This window comes from Aquarana catesbeiana, linkage group LG05 (genome assembly GCF_042186555.1).
Source record: "Aquarana catesbeiana isolate 2022-GZ linkage group LG05, ASM4218655v1, whole genome shotgun sequence".
NCBI classification, from domain to species: domain Eukaryota; kingdom Metazoa; phylum Chordata; class Amphibia; order Anura; family Ranidae; genus Aquarana; species Aquarana catesbeiana.
In genome coordinates this window covers 363,818,944-363,841,038 of record NC_133328.1, presented here as the reverse complement: position 1 = coordinate 363,841,038, position 22,095 = coordinate 363,818,944, and the positions used below count along the sequence as shown (strand labels likewise).

Below are 22,095 nucleotides of genomic sequence, written 5' to 3'. Positions count from 1 at the left end.
ACATGGGAGATTCTCAAAGGGACCTGAGCTGCCCTTATGTATTTAAACCAAAAAGCATGGACGTGCTGAACCTGTATTAAAAACACAGATTTAGCACTCTGAAAACATGAGTCTTGTGAGTTGCTATGCTGATGTATTCTTGTTTCAAAATCTCTAAGCCACCCACCTATAAACACTCTCATGTGTGTTCATTGAGAATTGATTAACACAAAGTGTGGAGCTATTTGTATTCTAAAGTAAAATCCTTCTCTTACTATCAAACCAATATTCCATCAATCTAGGGCCATCTTCAAGGCAGGGCAAAAGGGGCAGCTGCCCTGGGCCCTGTCATTGTTGTGGGGCCCCAAACAGCTGCCTCATACTTGCCAACTATCCCAGTTTAAATTCCCTTGTCCTTTGAAGTTTTAGTCCTGTTCTGTGTCCCAATATCTCAGTGTGAAATGCTGGTACTAATGCTGCCCAGACCCTGTGTTTACATGTAAATAACCGGCATTCATATGTAAATAGCGGCGGCATTCATAAGGAAATAGCTGCGGCCGGCACCATTGATATGTAAATAAAGGTGGCATTCATATGTATATCATGAAGTGAGGAGATGATGTGCTCTAACCTCTAGCAACCAATCAATGAGCAGTAATACTGTACAGTAATCTCTAGCAACCAATTAACAAGCAGAAATAATTTGCTGTAACCTCTAGCAACTAATCAGTGAGCCATAATGTGTGCTGTAACCTCTAGCAACCAGTCAGTAAGTAGTAATGATATGCTGTAACTGCTGGCAACCAATCGCAACTGCACCCTGATCTGATACAGTAAACTGATTTTAAGTCTAGGTGCTATTTATTGTATGTCTCAGAGCAGGTGGAGAGTGAAATTGCATGGGGGGGCCCAAGAAAATTTTTGCCCAGGGTCCAATCAATATTAAAGACGGCCCTGCATCAATCATATATACACTGCTCAAAAAAATTAAAGGAGCACTTTTTAATCAGAGTATAGCATCAAGTCAGTTAAACTCCTGGGATAGTGATCTGATCAGTTATATAGCAGAGGGGGTTGTTAATCGGTTTCAGCTATTTTGGAGTTAATGAAATTAGCAACAGATGCACTAGATGGGCAACAATGAGATGGCCTCCAAAACTGGAATGGTTTTACAGGTGGAGGCCACTGACATTTTTTTTCCCTACTCATCTTTTCTGACTGTTTTTCACTAGTTTTGCATTTGGCTAGGGTCAGTGTCCCTACTGGAGACGATACCTGGACCCTATAGAGGTTGCTCAGGCAGTCCAACTTCTCCAGGATGGCACATCAATATGTGTCATCGCCAGAAGGTTTGCTGTGTCTCCCAGCACAGTCTCAGGAGCATTGAGGTGATACCAGGAGACAGGCAGTTACTCTAGGAGAACTGGACAGGGCCATAGAAGGTCCTTAACCCATCAGCAGGACCGATATCTGCTTCTTCGTGCAAGGAGGAACAGAATGAGCACTGCCAGAGCCCTACAAATGGACCTCCAGCAGGCCACTGGTGTAAATGTCTCTGACCAAACAATCAGAAACAGACTTCATGAGGGTGGCCTGAGGGCCCAATGTCCTCTAATGGGCTTTCGATGTTGGTTTAATTGATTGCTCACAAATTTTTGGAATTTCATTTTTATGTATTTTGTATGCATTTATGTATATATGATTGATGGAATATTGGTTTGATGGTAAGAGAAGGATTTTACACTAGGGGACAAATAGCCCCACAGCTTGTGTTAAACAGGTTTAGCATTCTCCCTAGACAATCATGACATTTGTAAGAAAAGGGGAGGTAAATTGTCACCAATTTACCTCCCCTCTTACATAGTTACATAGTAGGTGAGGTTGAAAAAAGACACAAGTCCATCAAGTCCAACCTATGCTCTTCTTACACCTTTCATACCAACTCCACATAGTGGAGTTTTTGGGGGTAGGCAGCAGCCTCACCTGTTTTACCACAGCGTGGAAATTAACAAACTTCTTCCAATCATGATATTTGTTGGAGAAAATGCAATAATTCTGCTGCTTAACCAGGTGAACTTTGGAAAAAATAGGTTGAGGGAATGTCAGGCAAATTTAGAGGAAAAGTTAGTCGTTATTTTGTTGCATAGAGTGGATGTTACATAAAAGACCCTTTCCTACTGTATTGAAAAACAGATGTTAGATGTCAGAGAATGTAATTTTCCCTGGTAAATCTTGGAATACATTTAGCTACTTTGGATTGATCCATAAGGTAAATGTTTACCATCAAATTTTGGGCAAATCTTGGGTGAGTTACTAAGCTAAAATCATTGATAAATACACCCCAAAGTTATACAGGTATGCAGTGGCCATTATAATTGCTAATTACTGTATTTATTGGCGTATAACACGCACTTTTTCACCATGAAAATCGGGTGCAAATAGCACGTGCGTGTTATACGCCAATACTTAAATTTTAGCTGCCTCGGAGGGGACAGGGAGTGGGGCGGGACGAGCGCCATCAGATTACATGCAGTGAGAATCTCCTGTTTACTTGGCAGCCTCTGTAATAGGAAGTCCCGTCTCCTGGGCCGCCATTGGACCACTGTTCTGTCTATCATAGGATTCTCACTGCATGTAATCTGTCGGCACTCATCCCGCCCCCCCTCCCTGTCCCCTCTTGCTGCAGATGGGCATCGATCAGGCTGCACTGATGGCAATGGTGAAGCTGCGGCATTGAAGGCAATGGTGAGGCTGCTGCATTGAAGGCAATGGTGAGGCTGCTGCATTGTTGGCAATGGCGAAGCTGTACTGATGGCACATGTGAAGCTGCAGATGGGCATTGATCAGGCTGCATTTATGGCAATGGTGAGGCTGCAGATAGGCACTGACCCTTATTTTGCTTCAAAGTTCCTTATTTAAAATTTAAGTTTTTTTCCTGAAATTTCCCTCTTAAAATGAATGTGCGTGTTATACGCCGATAAATACGGTAATTGTTTTCCTCATCTGGAGCTTTGCACACTTTGTGAATCATTGCCTTATACTAAACTTCATGACATGCAATGTAATTAAAAATGTACATTTATGTTTCTATCACTAGAGTTACTCGGAATCTTTTTTTTTTTTTTCTGGAATTTGAAACCTTCTGCTTCCCTTCCGAATGTTCTTATCTAACAAACACTAGGGGGCACTGATGTCATAAAAATCGTTGGTGTAATTTGCAGTAACAAACACAACATCTTAAAAAAATCATCTTTTTAACATTTAATTTCCCTGAGTATAAATGAAAACAAATTATACAAAACATTTACAGTGTTTACATCTCTATATAAATTTGTACAAAGAATTGTCAATATGAACAAATATGCTTGAGCAAAATAAATGAGTAGCTTTGATACAATGATACATTTAAATAACGTATGTGTTTAATTGCTACAGTGCAAACCAGGCACCAGTTTCTAACCGCTTGTAGCAGAATGCACTAAAACTTCAGGGAGGCACATTAGAGGCCATTGGCCACAATGAGAGGCAGATACCAGAGCAGAAACAAAAATACATCTGCCTGCTTGACATATATTTACAGCTAGATTTCTATTTTTACAGAGGGGCTGTTATTTGTGGAAGCCCTAGCATAAACATGTTCTCTGTGTAAGGGAGGTTTTGCAAGGGAAGATATACGTTTGACAATCATAAATATTAGTACTGCATGCCACAAACTGAGGCCTCCATTTTGTACAACGGCTTTCTACAAAGAAATCGTAATGACAAAAAAAAAAAACACAATATTTGCTCAATGTTCTTGGCTATTTTTGACTATGATGTGAAGTGAGTTATTTTAAAAGAAAGTGCATGCAGACAAAAAAATACTAAAAATACTAGTTTCCTGACTAACATGCTGATCCAGTGCTTTCTGAGCAATTGCCTTTAAAACAAGTAGTACTGATTTTCTGATGCTTGTTCCAGGCCTGTGCCATCAAACACTGAAACCAGAGACAACCAGGCAACAGGCATTTTTAGAAGAAGTCAGTGATGACAACAGCATTTTTTTTTTCATCTCAAGATATATCTTAAAGCAGAACTTCAGTAATTTTTTCATCTTTGCATCTATTAAATCTTCTGCCCTTGTTGTTTTAACTTTGGATAGTAAATGTCTTTCTGCCAGTAAATACCTTATACAGCCCATACAGTTCCTATTTCTTGTCTTGTGAAAAGCCTAGGCTTATGACATCATGCACAACTCTCTTTCTCGAGAGAGAGTTTGCCAAGAAGAGAGGGGGGGGGGGTGAGTCATAAGAGGGCCAATGGGACCTGCAAAGCTGGAGGTGTGTGTCTGTGTAAATCCAGGGAAGCTTCAGAATGGCAAATATGTTTGTATTACAAATTATGTGAGCAGACTGCAGTTCCCCTTTAAAGGGTGTCTGCATTTTTGGCAGCCTTAAGCATTACCAGGTTCTGTATGTTAATGTGGATATAAACCCAATTCATGAAATCTGACCTGAGCACAAATATCTGTAGTGTTTACTTATCTCTATCCAAAGCCCCAAGTCCCGTGTCTTTCTGCTGCTCCATTCTCCTGTTACAGTGGCGGCTGGTGCTCAAACCAATGCCAACCCCCCCTCTGCGGGAGACGGATGGGAATGTGGCAATTTCTCCCCCCCTGCAGGAGACAGATGGGAATGCGGTGATTACCCACCACCCCAATCCCTATGCCTATGTGGAGGGGGTGTATGTCTCTTACCTCCAATCAGCTGTCACACAGTGTATGCCCATACTCCCCACCCACTGCTGAAACAGGTAGAAACATTTCTAACACAATGTGCACTTTCTAAAGAATGTATAAAGCTGAAGACATCAGATATACATGTAAAACTTGCGCATCATCTGAGGCTGTTCACTTCACAGGGTATATGTGAGGGTTTACATCCACTTTAAAGAAGGATCAGCCATCCTTCAAATAACAGACTCCAGACTCTCTCTCTCTCTCCCGAGCTCCCCCCCCCCCCCCCCCAACAGCTGCAGTGTAAACGAAACCTAAAGCATTGCACCAGCGATCAGCAAATTGCTGGTGCCATGCAGGTCTCCAGCAGATCTGCCAGTGTATCTGCTTGCCTGTACGTCCCACACAGTTAAGCAGATACAATCTGATAAGGATCCACAAAGGCTGCTGGACCTTGTAGTTTTCCATGCAGAGAGCCCTGTCAATTGTGACAGCTAGTGGGGAGAGAGAAGGACCCTGCTAGCTGTCACAGCAGGGATCGTGAGGTGTGGGGGCCTGTTCGTACGTAACATGTTACAAGTTACACACTGAATATGGGTGCGACATGTAATATGTTACGAAAGGTGAACTTATCCTTTAATTAGGCATATATGGGGTGGATTGACAGTTAACGAATCTGAAATCTAGGACTACAAAAACTTCTGCTGCATTTGTGATGTGTGCTAGCAATTTCTACCTTCATTGTGTAATAATTCCAATTATTCCACAGTCGGATTTTCTGACGGGAAACGTTGGATATGAGCTTGTTGGATGAAAGTTTGACCATGTGTATGCTCCATCGAACATTTGTTGTCGGAATTTCTGCCAACAAATGTTTGCTAGCAGGGTCTCAAAACTTTGTTGTCGGAATTTTCGATCGTGCGTACACAAGTCCGTCGCACAAAAGTTAACGCATGCTCGCAATCAAGCAGAAGGAGCTGCACTGGCTATAGAACTTCCTTTTTCTCGGCTTGTCATACGTCTTGTACGTCACTACGTTCCCACGTTCGTAATTGTTGCCCAACATTTGTGTGACCGTGTGTATGCAAGACAAGTTGGAGCCAACAACCTTTGAACAAAAATCCACGGTTTTGTTGTCGGAAAGTCCAATCGTGTGTACGGGGCATTAGACTTGTGAGATTAGTAGCTACAGTATTGTCTTGCTGGTAGAAAGGCTGCAGCCTAAGGACTTGTTCTCACGGGTGGCCGGGGGGATATTAAAGCAGGAGGTTGAGCCATGGTTTTACTCCTGCCCCCCCCCCCCCCCACTAAAGAAGAGTCTGCAACCATTTAGGGCACATTCCACAGCAAAAATGAAATCCCATGTTGCATTTGGCAGGCAGTATTGCTGCTGAACACACAGTGGTTCAGCTTTTTTAGGATTACAACAAGCAAAGAGGAGGCATAACCATCATGGATCATTTTTCAGAGGGGCACCAATGGCTGACACACGTGAGAATGAGCCCTAACTCCTAATATTGATTTTTTAAAATGTTTTTAGATAGAGTCGTGAAGAGTTAAAAGTTACGTCAAATTTTTATTTCGGTCATCAACAGCGTTGGGGAGATTTTACCTCACTTTCTGTCCCTGTGAAAAAATGGGGGAGCAGTTTCACCAGCACAGGGAAGCATACACAGCAATAAAAACATTATCAGAAGTTCTAACCCTTTCCCAGTATACAGAAAATATATTGTTGTTTTTGCCTGTGTCCCCCCTATTGGGGAAAAATCTATCCAACAGGGATACAGACAGAAATGAAAACCTGATAGAAGCTCTAACCCAGGGATCTTCAAACTATGGCCCTCCAGTTGTTGCAGAACTACACGTCCCACGAGGCATTGTAAAACTCTGACATTCACAGACATGACTAGACATAATGGGAATTATAGTTCCTGAACAACTGGAGGGCCATAGTTTGAAGACCGCTGCACCCTTTCCCCTCTCTATCCAAAACAAAATAAAATGTTTTGGTTGAAGCTGGGCTTTAACAGTTCCACAGTTTTTTTTTTTCAAATATAAATTTTTTATTACTGCCCAACATGGGCTAAGACAGTAGGTACAAACATAGATATAAACATTTAAAAAAGAGGGGTCAACGTAATCAACATCAACACATGGAGGGAGAAACAGAACAGGGTTCATGTACATCTTCCAAAACTTAGTTGTATGTCTAGTGACAAGTACCTCTTAACTTGACATTGGCTGTCTTCTCTCGCCTCCTCTCCCTCCCCTCCCCCTCCCCACCCCCCAAATGCCCCCCCACAGTTCCACAGTTTTAACAATTCCACACTTTTATATATAATTTTGTTTTAAAAAATGCGGAAACTTTTTGAAGAAGCCTCAAATTGTTTTTTAATGTAATGGGGCGTACACACGGTCGGACTTTTCATCTACAAAAGTCCGACAGCCTGTCCGACAAACTTTCGATGGACTTTTGGCGGACTTGCGGTGGACTTTCTAACGAACGGACTTGCCTACATACGATCACACAAAAGTCTGACGGATTTGTACGTGATGACGTACACCGGACTAAAATAAGGAAGTTGATAGCCAGTAGCCAATAGCTGCCCTAGCGTGGGTTTTTGTCCATCGGACTAGCATACAGACGAGTGGATTTCTGGGTCCGGCGGAGTTACGACGTAAAGATTTGAAGCATGTTCCAAATCTAAAGTCCGTCAGATTTGCGGCTGGAAAAGTCCGCTGAAAGTCCAGTCCGGTTTTACCCCCCGCTAGCGGCCGAGAAAGGGTTAAATACCACCGCAAAGCGCCTCTGCAGAGGCGCTTTGCCGGCGGTATAGCCGCGCCGTCCCATTGATTACAATGGGCAGGAGCGGTATACACACCGCTCCTTCACCGCTCCGAAGATGCTGCTGGCAGGACTTTTTTTACCGTCCTGCCAGCGCATCGCTCCAGTGTGCAAGCCCTCGGGGCTTTCACACTGGAATACAAGCAGCGGCACTTTCGGGGCGGTTTGCAGGCACTATTATTAGCGCAATAGCGCCTGCAAACCGCCCCAGTGTGCAAGGGCTCTTATAGTTGAGAGAGAATTACTTAGTGAAGGCCCAAATATGCTGAGAGATTACTGATGTTTATGGAGTTACATTCAGCATTCTTGTAATATTATTATGAAAACAGATGAATCTGCTTATTGCTGCATTGCTATATCCCTAAAGTACCCCTATATCCAAATTATGGACATTGAAGTTGAATTCAAGGTATATTTTTTCATAGTTACATTGATCCAGCTTGGACCAATGTAAATATACATATTCCATACGTGTGGGAAGCATGTGGAAGCAGGCAACTACAGCGATCCTCACGTCTTTTGGGTCCCATGCTAAGTGACTGACCTGCATAGGGGTCCTCTGTCTTGCCTAGGTGAGAAAGGTAGCAGTGTGGACTGCATTCCACCAAAAAAAGGGCAATTTTCAAAAAGAAAGATTTTACATCTACAATTGAAAGGAGGGGAAGGAGCAATATACTTCAAAGATGGGGTGCAGGTTCACTTTAACTAAGGATTAGGCTCAGTAATAAAGTGACATATGCCAGAAGTTGGCACTGGATGAAGCTGGAAATTAGTTCCATAGTAAACTAGTACAAAGGAGAGCAGCACTGTGCAGATTTATCTTTGTTCCCTATGCCTCATCAAGGGTGGTATGACTTGTAGTTGCCTGTTCATTGTCATTTATCTAGTAATATCATACTTGCACACCAACACACTACTGCCATCATTATTGAATCATTCAAGCACATTCCTCTTTTTTTATTAGAAATGCCTAAAAAAGGTCTGATTAAATTTCTACAATAAAGGGAACTGGAAAAGGAAAAATATAATATAAGGAACCTTAGACGTCAACATGTTCCTAACTAAGCACTGGAATCATTTTCCCACAGCCACCAAACATATTTAATCTTTCAAGGAAAGCCTGGTGCTGATTGATGGCTAAGCAGTAATTCCTGTTTTTGCTAAGAACATGTTAATACATGAGGGCCCATAGTAAAGTACTGTAAATTTCAAAGAAATATGCACAAAAAATGAATTTCTCTCTTTTCCTGCACTCACAGAACAGTGAGAATAGCAATGAGCATTAGCAGATAGGAGAAGATCTTCAGTTATCATTTTCATGCTTTCAAGGTTAGGCAACATGTCATACTGTCAAAACTATCTCTCCCATTTTGGGTGGAACAATTTTTCAGCAACACATTATAATGTAATAGTCACTGAATGTAGACGTTTCACCAAACATGGGAACAAATCACAGCAAAATAAATAAGAATAGTATAGAAAAATCCCCAATAAAGGCAATGGAATTCCAGATAATTTACAAGGCTGACCATGGTTCATTGTCCAGACAGTTCTCTGGCTCTGTAGTTCAAAAAAGAGCATATATATGTTCCCTTTTCACAGTTTTATGGTGACAAAAATGTTTTTCATTTTTTGAAAAATTTATATAACTTCTATGTGGTAAAATTCCGGCTTTCCTTCCTCTTGTACAGGTAGAAAGTCTGTATTTTGATAGTACATAACATCACTAAGGTCCTGACTGGATGTAACCGGACAGTTGGAGTCTCTCAGGTTAACCTCAGCTTCTTGACAGTCAGTATCTGGCATTGAGCAGCAGGGAATGTCATTGTAGTTGTACAGTGGTGTGTTTGCCACAAAGCTGTCACAATGGTCCTGCCTTTCTTCTTGCATTGGACGCTTAATGTTTTCTTCATTTTCACAAGGCGCGTGAGCGTCCTGGGAGACTCCGCTGTAATAGACTACTACCATATCTGTTTTAATGTTCATTACTGGAGCACTTGAAATGACTGTTGTGTTGTTATTTCCGGTCACATTTCCTGGGTTGAAAAAAAAAAAAAGAAGGAAAATGGCATTGATTATTAATTTATTTGCCCAAAACTAAATTCCAAATTCACACATTATTCCAAAATTTCATGTGACCCTACAGTTGTGATGTATAAATATAATTTGTTACAAACCAGCGCATGAAATCTAAAAATAGTCCAATAAAAGTCCAAAAACAGGAAAAAGAATAATGAAGAGAGCCAAGGGTCCCAGCAAGCACCAAGAGACTTCCACGTGGCATGCACAGATAAGGAAACAATGGTGACAGACCCTCCACCTCCAGAGCACTTGCTTCGCTCACCTCTAGTAATGGACCACTGAGCTAACAGATGGTCAATTGCACAGGTCCCAAACCAGGGTATATTATCCAGACAGAGTCAGGAACGCTACTCAATTTCCCCAGGACATGGATAAGGTGAGACAAAAAAGGATCTAAGTGCTCACTGTTAGATTAAATTGGGCTGACAAAGTTCCTTGAATGTAACGCATACGGGGGAGGAGCCACGCGCTGACGTCACCCGCTGCTGACCTGCTTCTCACACACCTCTGTAGTGTATCTACAAATGCATTTTCATGAGGATGTTTGTGAGTAACCTTTTTATAGTACACTAAAGCCGTTTAATCAATCAAACAGTGAGCACTTAGATCCTTTTTTGTCTCACCTTATCCATGTCCTGGGGAAATCGAGTGGCATTCCTGACTCTGTCTGGATAATATACCCTGGTTTGGGACCTGTGCAATTGACCATCCGTTAGCTCAGTGTTCCATTACTAGAGGTGAGCGAAGCGAGTGCTCTGGAGGTGGAGGGTCTGTCACCATTGTTTCCTGATCTGTGCTTGCCACGTGGAAGTCTCTTGGTGCTTGCTGGGACCCTTAGTGCTCTTCATTATTCTTTTTCCTTTTATTGAACTGTTTTTAGATTTCAAGCGCTGCACTTTGCTTTGTTACACGTTTCTGGGAATATGTGATAATCTTTTGTGCTAGCTGCATTAGTTGTATTATATTTTACATTTTTTGTGCTGATTGTATTACCTGTTTTTCATTTATGAATATAATTTCTCACTAATTTAGACATAAAATATAATGTTTTCCTGAAAGTGTAAATACTGGAGATCGGTCTTTAGAGTTAAATATTCATGCTTAGCCCCAAAAAAATTGAGTACTGTCTGTGATCCTTTTTTTTTTTTTGCACCAACATTTTGATTTTCAGGGAGAGCGTTCGGGGTGTACCCCCTTCTTCTAACGTCCAAGCAGTACTCAAGGTACTGGCAATATATACAGTAATTTGTAGTATTACCAGTTTCCAGCTGTATTTCTAATATAATTACTTATAATGCCGCGTACACACGACCGGACTCTCCGTCAGAATAGACTCCGACGGTCTTTCCGACGGAGTTCCGCTGAAACGGACTTGCCTACACACGATCACACCAAAGTCCATTCATTTAGAACGCGATGATGTACGACGGGACTAGAGAAAGGAAGTTCAATAGCCAGTAGCCAATAGCTGCCCTTGCGTAGTTTTTGGTCCGTCGGACTAGCATACAGACAAACGGTTTTCTCAATAGAGTCTGTCGGAAAGATTTGAAACATGTTCTATTTCTAGGTCCATCAGAATTTTAGAAATAAAAAGTCAGATGAAGCCCACACACGAACGGAATGATTCCGTTGGACCTTTTTTGCCGGAAAGTCCGGTCGTGTGTACACGGCATTAGAATTACAGCTGAAACAAATGCATAGGCTTATCTCCTGAAATAAATGTGTTAAAAATTCCTGAGGAGCTCACAATTTCCACTGTGGCAGGATCACTCAGGTGAAATAGAAGAGCCCTTAAAGGGGAAGACCACCCTAACACTAAAATCGCTACATCTACAGGCATCCACGATATAAGCCTAACCTATCTAGCCCTGTAAAGAAGAAATTAGTGTACATACCTTTTTTGAAGCCGATCTGGTCTGGTCTCCAGCAGCAGAAGCTCTGCAGAGGACACAGCCGACAACAGCTGTGAAATGAATGGGAAGTGACATCACTTGTCGGCTGCCTTCTCTGCACCCGCCTACACAGAGAAGCCACAGCTGACAGCTCAGCGTGGGACCAAACCGGAGCGTATTCAGAAAAGGTATATATACTGATTTCTTCTTTACAGGGCTAGATAGGTTTGTCTTAGATCGTGGATGTCTGTAGTGCAGATGTAGCGATTTTGGTGTTAGGGTGGACATCCCCTTTACCACATTAGTTAACTAGCTGGATGTATCTTCAGATATTTTACTTTTTTATAGAGCACTGTAAACATCTTCTCGTGCAGATGGCCAAAGTGACAGTTCCGAGTTCCAGTGGGGCCAATTACACCTGCCATGCAGGGATCTGCAACCTATCTATTGTTTGTAATATTCAGTGCAATGGTCATGTTTTTAAATATTACAACAAACTCTTCCTTTTTATAGATGCCACAATGATGTGAAATTGAGAAGGGACATAGTTTGAACGGCAAGTTGAAATAAGTCTCTCAAAAGCGTTCACTGAAGTGGAAGTAAAAAAAAAAACAAAAAAAAAAAACAATAAACAGCAATACATTGGCTGTTTGCCTGTGCTGTTCCATATCTATAGACAAGCTGTTCTCAACCAAGATTCCTCCGGAGATTACTAGGGGTTCCTTGAGCAATTTCTGACTCTTAGATACAGTCAGGTCCATAAATATTGGAACATCAACACAATTCTAATCTTTTTGGCTCTATACACCACCACAATGGATTTGAAATGAAACGAAGATGTGCTTTAACTGCAGACTTTCAGCTTTAATTTGAGGGTATTTACATCCAAATCAGGTGAACGGTGTAGGAATTACAACGGTTTGTATATGTCCCTCCCACTTTTTAAGGGACCAAAAGTAATGGGACAATTGGCTGCTCAGCTGTTCCATGGCCAGGTGTGTGTTATTCCCTCATTATCCTATTTACAAGGAGCAAATAAAAGGTCCAGACTTCATTTCAAGTGTGCTATTTGCATTTGGAATCTGTTGCTGTCAACTCTCAATATGAAATCCAAAGAGCTGTCACTATCAGTGAAGTAAGCCATCATTAGGCTGAAAAAACAAAACAAACCCATCAGGGAGATAGCAAAAACATTAGGTGTGGCCAAATCAACTGTTTGGAACATCCTTACAAAGAAAGAACGCACCGGTGAGCTCAGCAACACCAAAAGACCCCGGAAAACAACTGTGGTGGATGAGCGAAGAATTCTTTCCCTCATGAAGAAAACACCCTTCACAACAGTTGGTCAGATCAAGAACACTCTCCAGGAGATAGGTGTATGTGTGTCAAAGTCAACAATCAAGAGAAGACTTCACCAGGGTGAATACAGAGGGTTCACCACAAGATGTAAACCATTGGTGAGCCTCAAAAACAGGAAGGCCAGATTAGAGTTTGCCAAACAACATCTAAAAAAGCCTTCACAGTTCTGGAACAACACCCTATGGACAGATGAGACCAATATCAACTTGTGCCAGAGTGATGAGAAGAGAAGAGTATGGAGAAGGAAAGGAACTGCTCATGATCCAAAGCATACCACCTCATCAGTGAAGCATTTTGGTGGTAGTGTCATGGCGTGGGCATGTATGGCTGCCAATGGAACTGGTTCTCTTGTATTTATTGATGATGTGACTGCTGACAAAAGCAGCAGGATGAATTCTGAAGTGTTTCGGGCAATATTATCTGCTCATATTCAGCAAAATGCTTCAGAACTTATTGGACGGCGCTTCACAGTGCAGATGGATAATGACCTAAAGCTTACTGCGAAAGAAACCAAAGAGTTTTTTAAGGGAAAGAAGTGGAATGTTATGCAATGGCCAAGTCAATCACCTGACCTGAATCCGATTGAGCATGCATTTCACTTGCTGAAGACAAAACTGAAGAGAAAATTCCCCAAGAACAAGCAGGAACTGAAGACAGTTTCAGTAGAGGCCTGGCAGAGCATCACCAGGGTTGAAACCCAGCGTCTGGTGATGTCTATGCGTACTAGACTTCAGGCTGTAATTGACTGCAAAGGATTTGCAACCAATTATTAAAAAGTGAAAGTTTGATGGATGATTGTTAATCTGTCCCATTACTTTTGGTCCCTTTAAAAAGTGGGAGGCACATATACAAACTGTTGTAATTCCTACACCGTTCACCTGATTTGGATGTAAATACCCTCAAATTAAAGCTGAAAGTCTGCAGTTAAAGCACATCTTGTTCGTTTCATTTCAAATCCATTGTGGTGGTGTATAGAGCCAAAAAGATTAGAATTATGTCGATGTCCCAATATTTATGGACCTGACTGTAAGTAACCAACCAATGATGTTTTTAGTTGTCGGAAAGTGGGTATTCATCCCACTGTCTGTCCTTGTAAAGCTGCCATAGATGGATCTTTTTTTCTTTTAATCAGCCAACCAGCTGATCAAAAAAAAAAAAGACAAATTTCCCCATCCACATATTCAAGGTGGATGGGGGAATCCTCCTTGCTGCGCTCAGAATACACCGATCAGAGCTGCAGCTGATTGGACCTGGGGTAGTAGGGGGCCCTGTTAGGAAGGCTATTAAAGAAAACAAATGTGTTAAATTGTATTTTTGTATTTCCACCTTTGCAGCCACATTGGGAATACACCTATTTTTTTACATGTGCTTATTCACATAACATAGCAAACATTTGCATTTTACCTTTTTACTTGTTCTTTTCTGAAAACTCCCAAACATTTCCCCTTCTAGGTAGTGTTAGGGAGGGACTGGGGAGTTATTTTTGCCCTGCTGACAGACCTGATTATCAATTGTAAACTAGATGTGCACACCAGGGGGAAAATTACTAAAACTGGAGCACTCAGAATCTTTTGCAGTCGTACATGTTAGCCAATCAGCTTCTAACTTCAGATTGCTCTTATCGCCCAATCTCTTTATTATGCACGGACAAAAAAATCTTGGCTAAAGTGCTAGCAACTCATCTAAATGGATGTATTCAAAATCTTATACATTCTGACCAGTCAGGTTTTATTCCCAATAGGTCAACTAGTATTAACATCAGAAGAGTTTTTTTTAACTTGCAGATTACAACAGACAATATGGGCTCCAGGGCCATAATGGCCCTGGATGCCGCCAAGGCCTTCGATAGCCTAGAATGGGACTACCTGTGGAGGGTGTTAGAAAGATTTGGATTTGGCCCCTCCTTTATTAGATGGGTGAAAATACTTTATAGCGAACCAAGAGCAAAAATAAAAATTAACAATGAATATTCAGAACTGTTCCGATTGGAGAGAGGGACGAGACAGGGTTGTCCCCTGTCCCCCTTATTGTTCGTTCTCGCGATGGAACCACTAGCAATTATGACTAGATCCATGCTAGATATACAGGGGTTCCAGAGATAGGCAGAAGAGGACAAGATAACACTGTTCACGGACAACGTACTGTTTTTTCTTGGAGATGTTGAAACTTCATTAAATACAGTGATACAAATGGTGGGGGAGTTCAGACGATTTTCTGGTCTGGTTATCAATTGGGAGAAATCGGCCTTGTTACCGGTCAACTCACTTGGTAGCCAGATACCATCGGGAACTCCCCACCTAAAAGAAGTGGCAAAACTGAAATATCTGGGTGTCTGGATCACGAACTATATAAACCAGTATGTTAATAACAACTTAGTCCCACTACTACTTAAATTAAAGCAAAAAGGAGACATCTGAAGTCGACTCCCTCTATCTGTAGCAGGGCGTTGCAATCTAATAAATCTGGTGCAGTCGTACATGTTAGCCAATCAGCTTCTAACTTCAGATTGCTCTTATCGCCCAATCTCTTTATTATGCACTGACATAAAAATTTTGGCTAACGTGCTAGCTACTCGTCTGAACGGATGTATTCAAAATCTTATACATCCTGACCAGTCAGGTTTTATTCCCAATAGGTCAACTAGTATTAACATCAGAAGAGTTTTTTAAACTTGCAGATTACAACAGACAATATGGGCTCCAGGGCCATAATGGCCCTGGATGCCGCCAAGGCCTTCGATAGCCTAGAATGGGACTACCTGTGGAGGGTGTTAGAAAGATTTGGATTTGGCCCCTCCTTTATTAGATGGGTGAAAATACTTTATAGCGAACCAAGAGCAAAAATAAAAATTAACAATGAATATTCAGAACTGTTCCGATTGGAGAGAGGGACGAGACAGGGTTGTCCCCTGTCCCCCTTATTGTTTGCTCTCGCGATGGAACCACTAGCAATTATGACTAGATCCATGCTAGATATACAGGGGTTCCAGAGACAGGCAGAAGAGGACAAGATAACACTGTTCACGGACAACGTACTGTTTTTTCTTGGAGATGTTGAAACTTCATTAAATACAGTGATACAAATGGTGGGGGAGTTCAGACGATTTTCTGGTCTGGTTATCAATTGGGAGAAATCGGCCTTGTTACCGGTCAACTCACTTAGTAGCCAGATACCGTCGGGAACTCCCCACCTAAAAGTAGTGGCAAAACTGAAATATCTGGGTGTCTGGATCACGAACGATATAAACCAGTATGTTAATAACAACTTAGTCCCACTACTACTTAAATTAAAGCAAAAAGGAGACATCTGAAGTCGACTCCCTCTATCTGTAGCAGGGCGTTGCAATCTAATAAAAATGATATGGCTACCACAGATACTATACTTGTTCCACAACTCCCCAATTTGGATAGGTCAAAAGTGGTTAAAAAAAAAAAGAATCCCTTTTTTAGGGAATTAACCTGGAAAAAGGGCAAATCTAGGATTAGCCTGCAAACTATGCAGTTACCGATTAAAGAAAGGGGTTTGGCGGTTTCCGCATCCGAGGTCATATTTTCTAGCATCTCAGCTGCAACATCTAGCGGGCTGTGGAGTCTTAGGAGGGAGGAAGTCCAGCGATAGAATGATGATAATGGGGGCCCCACATAACATATTAGTGGCGGTATTAGAGGCAGACTCATTTATTTACAGATGCCCAACAATAAAACTAGTCAGTAAAGTATGGCAGGTAATGAAGGCACTAATGGGATATAGAGGGGTAACTGAATATACCCCTCTATGGAACAATAGAAATTTAGCGGAAGTAAGGAGTATAGAGAGGTCTAGAGAATGGGAGAGACAGGGCATTAACCGATTGATCCAACTGTATGAGGGCAATCTTATGAAAATCTTCCTAGACTTGAAAAGGAAATTCAATATATCAAATAAATAGTTTTTTAAATATCTTCAAATTAGACACGCTATTCAAGTGCAGTTCAGGTCACAGATAATTGAATGGACCCAGATCCCTACTCTCCTAAAAATAATTAAGTCAGACACAACTAAAGGACTAATCTCCGAATTATATGCTAGATTGGAGGCTAGAATAATAAGTGGAGTAGGGCCCTCCAAGAGCAGAGCGAGATGGGAGAGAGATGTGAGGGTAATGACTACGGAAGAATGGGATAGGATCTTGAAACGAGGAGCACTGGTCTCAATTTCTTCTTCACAGAAAATATCTCATTTGTTTTTAATATACAGAGTCTACTATACCCCTAAAAAAATGTTCAAACTTGGGTGGAGACAAAACGATGAGTGCACAAGGTGCAAGGTGACAGGGGACTTTATCCACATGGTGTGGAAATGCCCGAAGCTATTTAGATATTGGGTGGAGATAATAGACAGGATAAATAAAACCTTTAAGACCACATTGGAACCGGTGTCTTGCCAAGAAAGTTTCCTCGGCGGATAAGGACCCCCCTGTACTGTACAAGCGCTGAGCTTGCGCAGTACAAATGACTAGGAGCCGCCGTAAAAATACCCGAAGAAGAAAATCTTCAATCAGCTGTATACCGCGCCTGCGCCCTGGGTCCAGGTTCAAGCCCCTCCATCCAAGTGGACCTAGAGGGAGAATAAAAAATAGTTGCTGAGCGCAGCGAGGCCGTGCCCGAAGGGTGGCGAGCGAAGCGAGCCCGTGAGGGGCCCTCTTACAGGCGCCGTGTACAGCTGATTTCTTCTCTATTTCGCTTTGGCTATTTCTGCCGGCTCCTACTGCGCAGGCGCTGCACCTGCGCAGTAGAGGGGATCCTTATCCGCCGAGAGGAACTTTCTCGGAAGAACACCGGCAGCCAAGACATGTCTATTAGGGAGCATGGAGGAAAGTAGAGTTCCGACCGGCACCACCGAAGTAGTGCTGAGATGCCTATTCCAGGCGAGAAAATTAATTGCACAGAAATGGCAGGCACAGATCAACAGTTTGGAGTGAGAGTGGAGTGGCATTTGTTAGGCAAGGTCTAGAGAACTTCCACAGGAAGTTCGAGAGAATGTAGAAACCTTGGCTGGACAAGATGGGGTGTCCCCTATAGAAGGATGGTGATGAGTGGATGGAGTCCCTCTTTTTTTTTTTTTTTCTCTCTTTCCTCCTTGGGGGACACTAGACGACCTATCCCACTGTACTGTTCTCTGTCCCTTGGAGGGTTCTTCTCCTGTCCCCCCCTGAGGCTCTGCAACTAACAGAAATACATGCACAATTAATGACTAGGTGGTATGGGAGAGGGGGGAGGGAGAGGGAAGGTAGCGAAAGGGGGAGAGGGAAGGTAAAGCAATAATAGGTTTATGTACTGCAAGGCACTGCATTATATTTTATGCTGATGTACCTTTTTTGCTACTTGAGAAACAATAAAAAAAAAAAAAAGTATTTAAATAAAAAAAAAAAGATTGTTCAATTAAGCTTTGACAATAAAACCTGGAAGCTGACTGGTTTCTCTGCAGAGCTGCACCAGATTTTGCACACTCCAGTTTTAGTAAATCTCCCTGTCTGTCCTAACATGGTATTAAAGAGCTCAGGGCTTGGGTTGTACATTGTACGTTATTGCAGCTCTAAAGGAATCTGTATCTTGCAATTAATTCATAACAATACAAGTTGTCTATATCCCTGTTCCAAAGAAAGAACTAGAAAGGTAAGAAATATATATATTGTTTAGATATGCTGTGTGAATGGGATCACATAATAAACATATGGGGGGTGTTTTCCAAATTTGACTGCAAAAGGTGGAAATACAACTTAGGTTCCAGTATAGAAAGGCTGACGTCAGACCCAAGTAAAGTCCATAGCCACAGATCCCTGGAAGCATTTGCTTAGCTGTCTTGTAGATTTATTGCCCTTTGAACTTCTGCTACATACTTAAATGAACCCTGTATACCTAATGCAGTCACAGATTCCAGGGTTTCTCCTCAGCTAAAATTCTATAGAACAACCGATATCATAGTTTTAAGGTTATTGTTATGTATCCTACTATAACTTTTATCAACAACACTGGTCCCTTTTAGCGTACTGACTAAGCTGACTGTTTTCTAGCTTCCCATTTTTGATTTTGGTATACTTTATGTCAAGATGAATGACAGGTATTGCCAGAGCTGAGGGATAGCGTATCAAAATGTTACTATGGGGTCCCATGATTTGAAGTTACGCCCCAATCTCATGTATTACATATGTAAGATACTATTAAAGTTAGCAGACATTTTATAAAGGTTTCTTTTCAAATAAAAGTAGAAACATCCTCACTTGCCTCCCTTCCAGGTGGACTACCTATTACCCACCTTCTTTACCCTATCCTAAAATCCTGCAGACCAGATGTTTTCAAGCTTTATAAAATAGCCTCAAGACCCCTACACTTGGGGCCGCTCAACCCTGTTTGCTTACAGCACAGCCCCCTGTTTGAAACTCTTTAAAAACAATATGTTTCAAGGAACTGAACTAAGCTAAAAAGATGTTTTTGTGGATACAGTGAGGAAGGGTTTAGATTTTCTGTTGGCTTTTTATTGCTGTCATTGGTTTTCCCTCACTTCCTGTCTAGGACACATGATAGAAAATTAAAGCAATTCTCTCCAAAGTGAGGAAACTTCCCCTTTTGACACCTGTCACCAGAAAAGTTCCCATCAACTCCATATCCAGGGACAGTTGTCAATGGTAGGATTTTTCGCTTTGGTTTTTGGTCCAGTGACAACTGTGAAATGGACGGTAAATGAGGACAAATCTCCTAAAATTTACACTGGGGTTGATTTACTAAAACTGGAGCGTACAAAATCTGGTGCAGCTGTGCATGGTAGCCAATCAGTTTTGTAACTTCAGCTTGTTCAATTAAGCTTTGACAAAAAACATGGAAGCTGATTGGTTTCTATGCAGAGCTGCACCAGGTTTTGCACTCTCCAGTTATAGATAACCAACTCCACAGTCAGCAGTAAAAAGTTGACCGATGTTCTAACCTTTCCCCACTCTATCCAAAGCGAAGAAAACTTTCTATAATAAGATCTATGTTCTTGAAACAATGTTAGCAAGAAAAGCTTTTCTGCCTAAATGACATTTGCGTGTATTTCCTGACATAATACTGTTGAGATTCACAGATCCACTTTGTGTTCTATATGCATAAAATAAATCTGTTACAAATATAGTTTTTAATTACTCTATGTACTGTTTTTCAATAGTGGATGTAATATTCAACTGCCAATAGGTTACATTTGTGTTTAAATCTGCAGGCACTGGTATGTGTCTATAAAAGCAGTATGGATTCTATCTGCAGTTCCTCACCTGATGGTGTTGGTGGCGTCCCTGGAGATGACATGTTGTCAGTGCTATTTTTACTGCTGCTTCTTGTGTACTGAGCATTGGTGAAGCAGGAACATGGCTCCTTGTCAGTATTTTTCTCCGGCATATGGTAATATGGTTGTGGGTAAATATGGAACTCATGACGAGAGCTATGTTGACCATAGTTTTTGTCCACTGGATCAGGGATGCAGTAATCCTCCGTCCGATTCCTAGGAGCTTCTTTGGCAGACTGACTACAGTGATGTTCTGGGCATGGTGGAAATGTGACCTCTTCATTGGGAAACAGCAACCTGTCTGAGCTAGTGTCTGAGTAAGCATGGGAGGTTCCCAAAGAGCCACTTTCCAAGTCTGATAATGACTCCATGCCAGCAACTATGCTTCCATTTTCAGGCTCAGGTGATCTTCTCTGGTCCAGGTATTCATCTTCCATTGGGATCAGTCTACCTCTTGGGGTCTCTATTTCTTTTAGGTTTCCAGAATGGAAATTTTCCACTATATTGGTATTTTTTATTATAGTGTAAATAGGCTCAGTAGTTTTTGCTTCCCTGTATTGTGATTTTTTCTAGAATAAATAACAGACAAATTATAATCACTAGACAGAAGAAGCTCTGTATATCTCCATGTCAGCCAACATAACATACTGTACATTGTGCTTCACTTCTCCTAGTGCCTACACCAACCAGAAAACACTGGGTGGAATGTATAGTACTATACAGTATAATGCAGGCTCATCTAAGATATTTATACAATAAATGTTGGCATTTTTAAAGAATTAGCCAGGTTACTGACTGTTTTGGGCTACTACTGCAGCTTTCCTTGCAATATCTTGCCTTATATACACATTTGCATATCATCTAATTATATTTAACCACTTTCTGCCTAGTCTATTGTCAAATGACGGCTGGGCGTGATATTTGTCATTCCGGGTGGATGTCAATGACTTTCTCTCAGGCCACGCTGCGGCTCAATCTGTCACTGGCTGTGTCCCGGACACAGCCAATGACTGACCAGTGTACCGGCCAGATGCAGTACTATGTGATCGTCGTGACCAATCACAACAGATCATATGACAATTGTACACAATGGGTGGCCTCCTTTCATGCCATTCATTGTGTACAATTGTGTTGCTAGCTGTGATTGGTCACAGTAATCACATGGTACATACAGGGCCAATCACAAAACATCTGTACAATGTGATTAGCTCTGGCCAATCACAGCTAATCACAACAAAACACACTAAATGAATCAATTTCATTCAGTAAAAATGGTTGCTTATGCCAGTGTAATTCACTGGTATAAGCAATCATAATGTTTCTAAAAAAAAAAAAATCCTGAGCACTTCCCTAGAGTAGTACAGTGTTTCTATGGTAACACTGTATTGCTCTGGTCACAGTGTTTGAAAAAAAAAAATCATTAAAAAAAAAAATAATGTAACATAAAAGAAAAAATAATTTGAAAAAAAAATTATTATTATTTTATTTATAATTATTATTATTTTATTATTATTAAAAATAAAAAAAACTAGCAGTGATTAAATACCACCAAAAGAAATCTCTATTTTTGTGAAAAAAAATGATAAAAATTCCATATGGGTACAGAGTTGCATGACCGTGCAATTGTCATTCAAAGTGCGAAAACGCTGAAAATTGGCCTGGGCAGGAAAGGGGATAAAAGTGCCCGGTATTGATTGGTTAAATATGATTCATACTTTAGAATTATAATGGATGTTCAGGGCAGACTGGAAGAAAAAATTTGCCAGCTGACATTTGTATATGTGAACAAAATTTACCAAGCTTGCTGCAGCAGTGAAAAATAATTACAACATAGGCAATAGGTGAGCGAATCTTAAAAAAGAATCGGATGCCATATTGTCTGATCCACATCTGTAATATATTTAGGAGTTTGAGAAGAGGGGGGATTCTGT

At 41.3% G+C, this 22,095-nt stretch overlaps 1 protein-coding gene across 1 annotated transcript in view; it reads right to left on the bottom strand.

Annotated features, from left to right (window-relative positions):
* Nucleotides 1-3,225: 3,225 nt before the first annotated feature.
* The window catches only part of TNFRSF11A (TNF receptor superfamily member 11a), a 152,451-nt gene continuing 133,581 nt past the window's right edge, over nucleotides 3,226-22,095 (bottom strand). The window contains exons 9-10 of the mRNA XM_073630913.1: nucleotides 20,154-20,733; nucleotides 3,226-9,574 (exon numbers count right to left, since the gene is read on the bottom strand). Of these exons, the coding sequence (XP_073487014.1) occupies nucleotides 9,180-9,574; nucleotides 20,154-20,733 (975 nt within the window). The 3' untranslated portion in view covers nucleotides 3,226-9,179. The remainder of the gene's footprint in view (nucleotides 9,575-20,153; nucleotides 20,734-22,095) is intronic.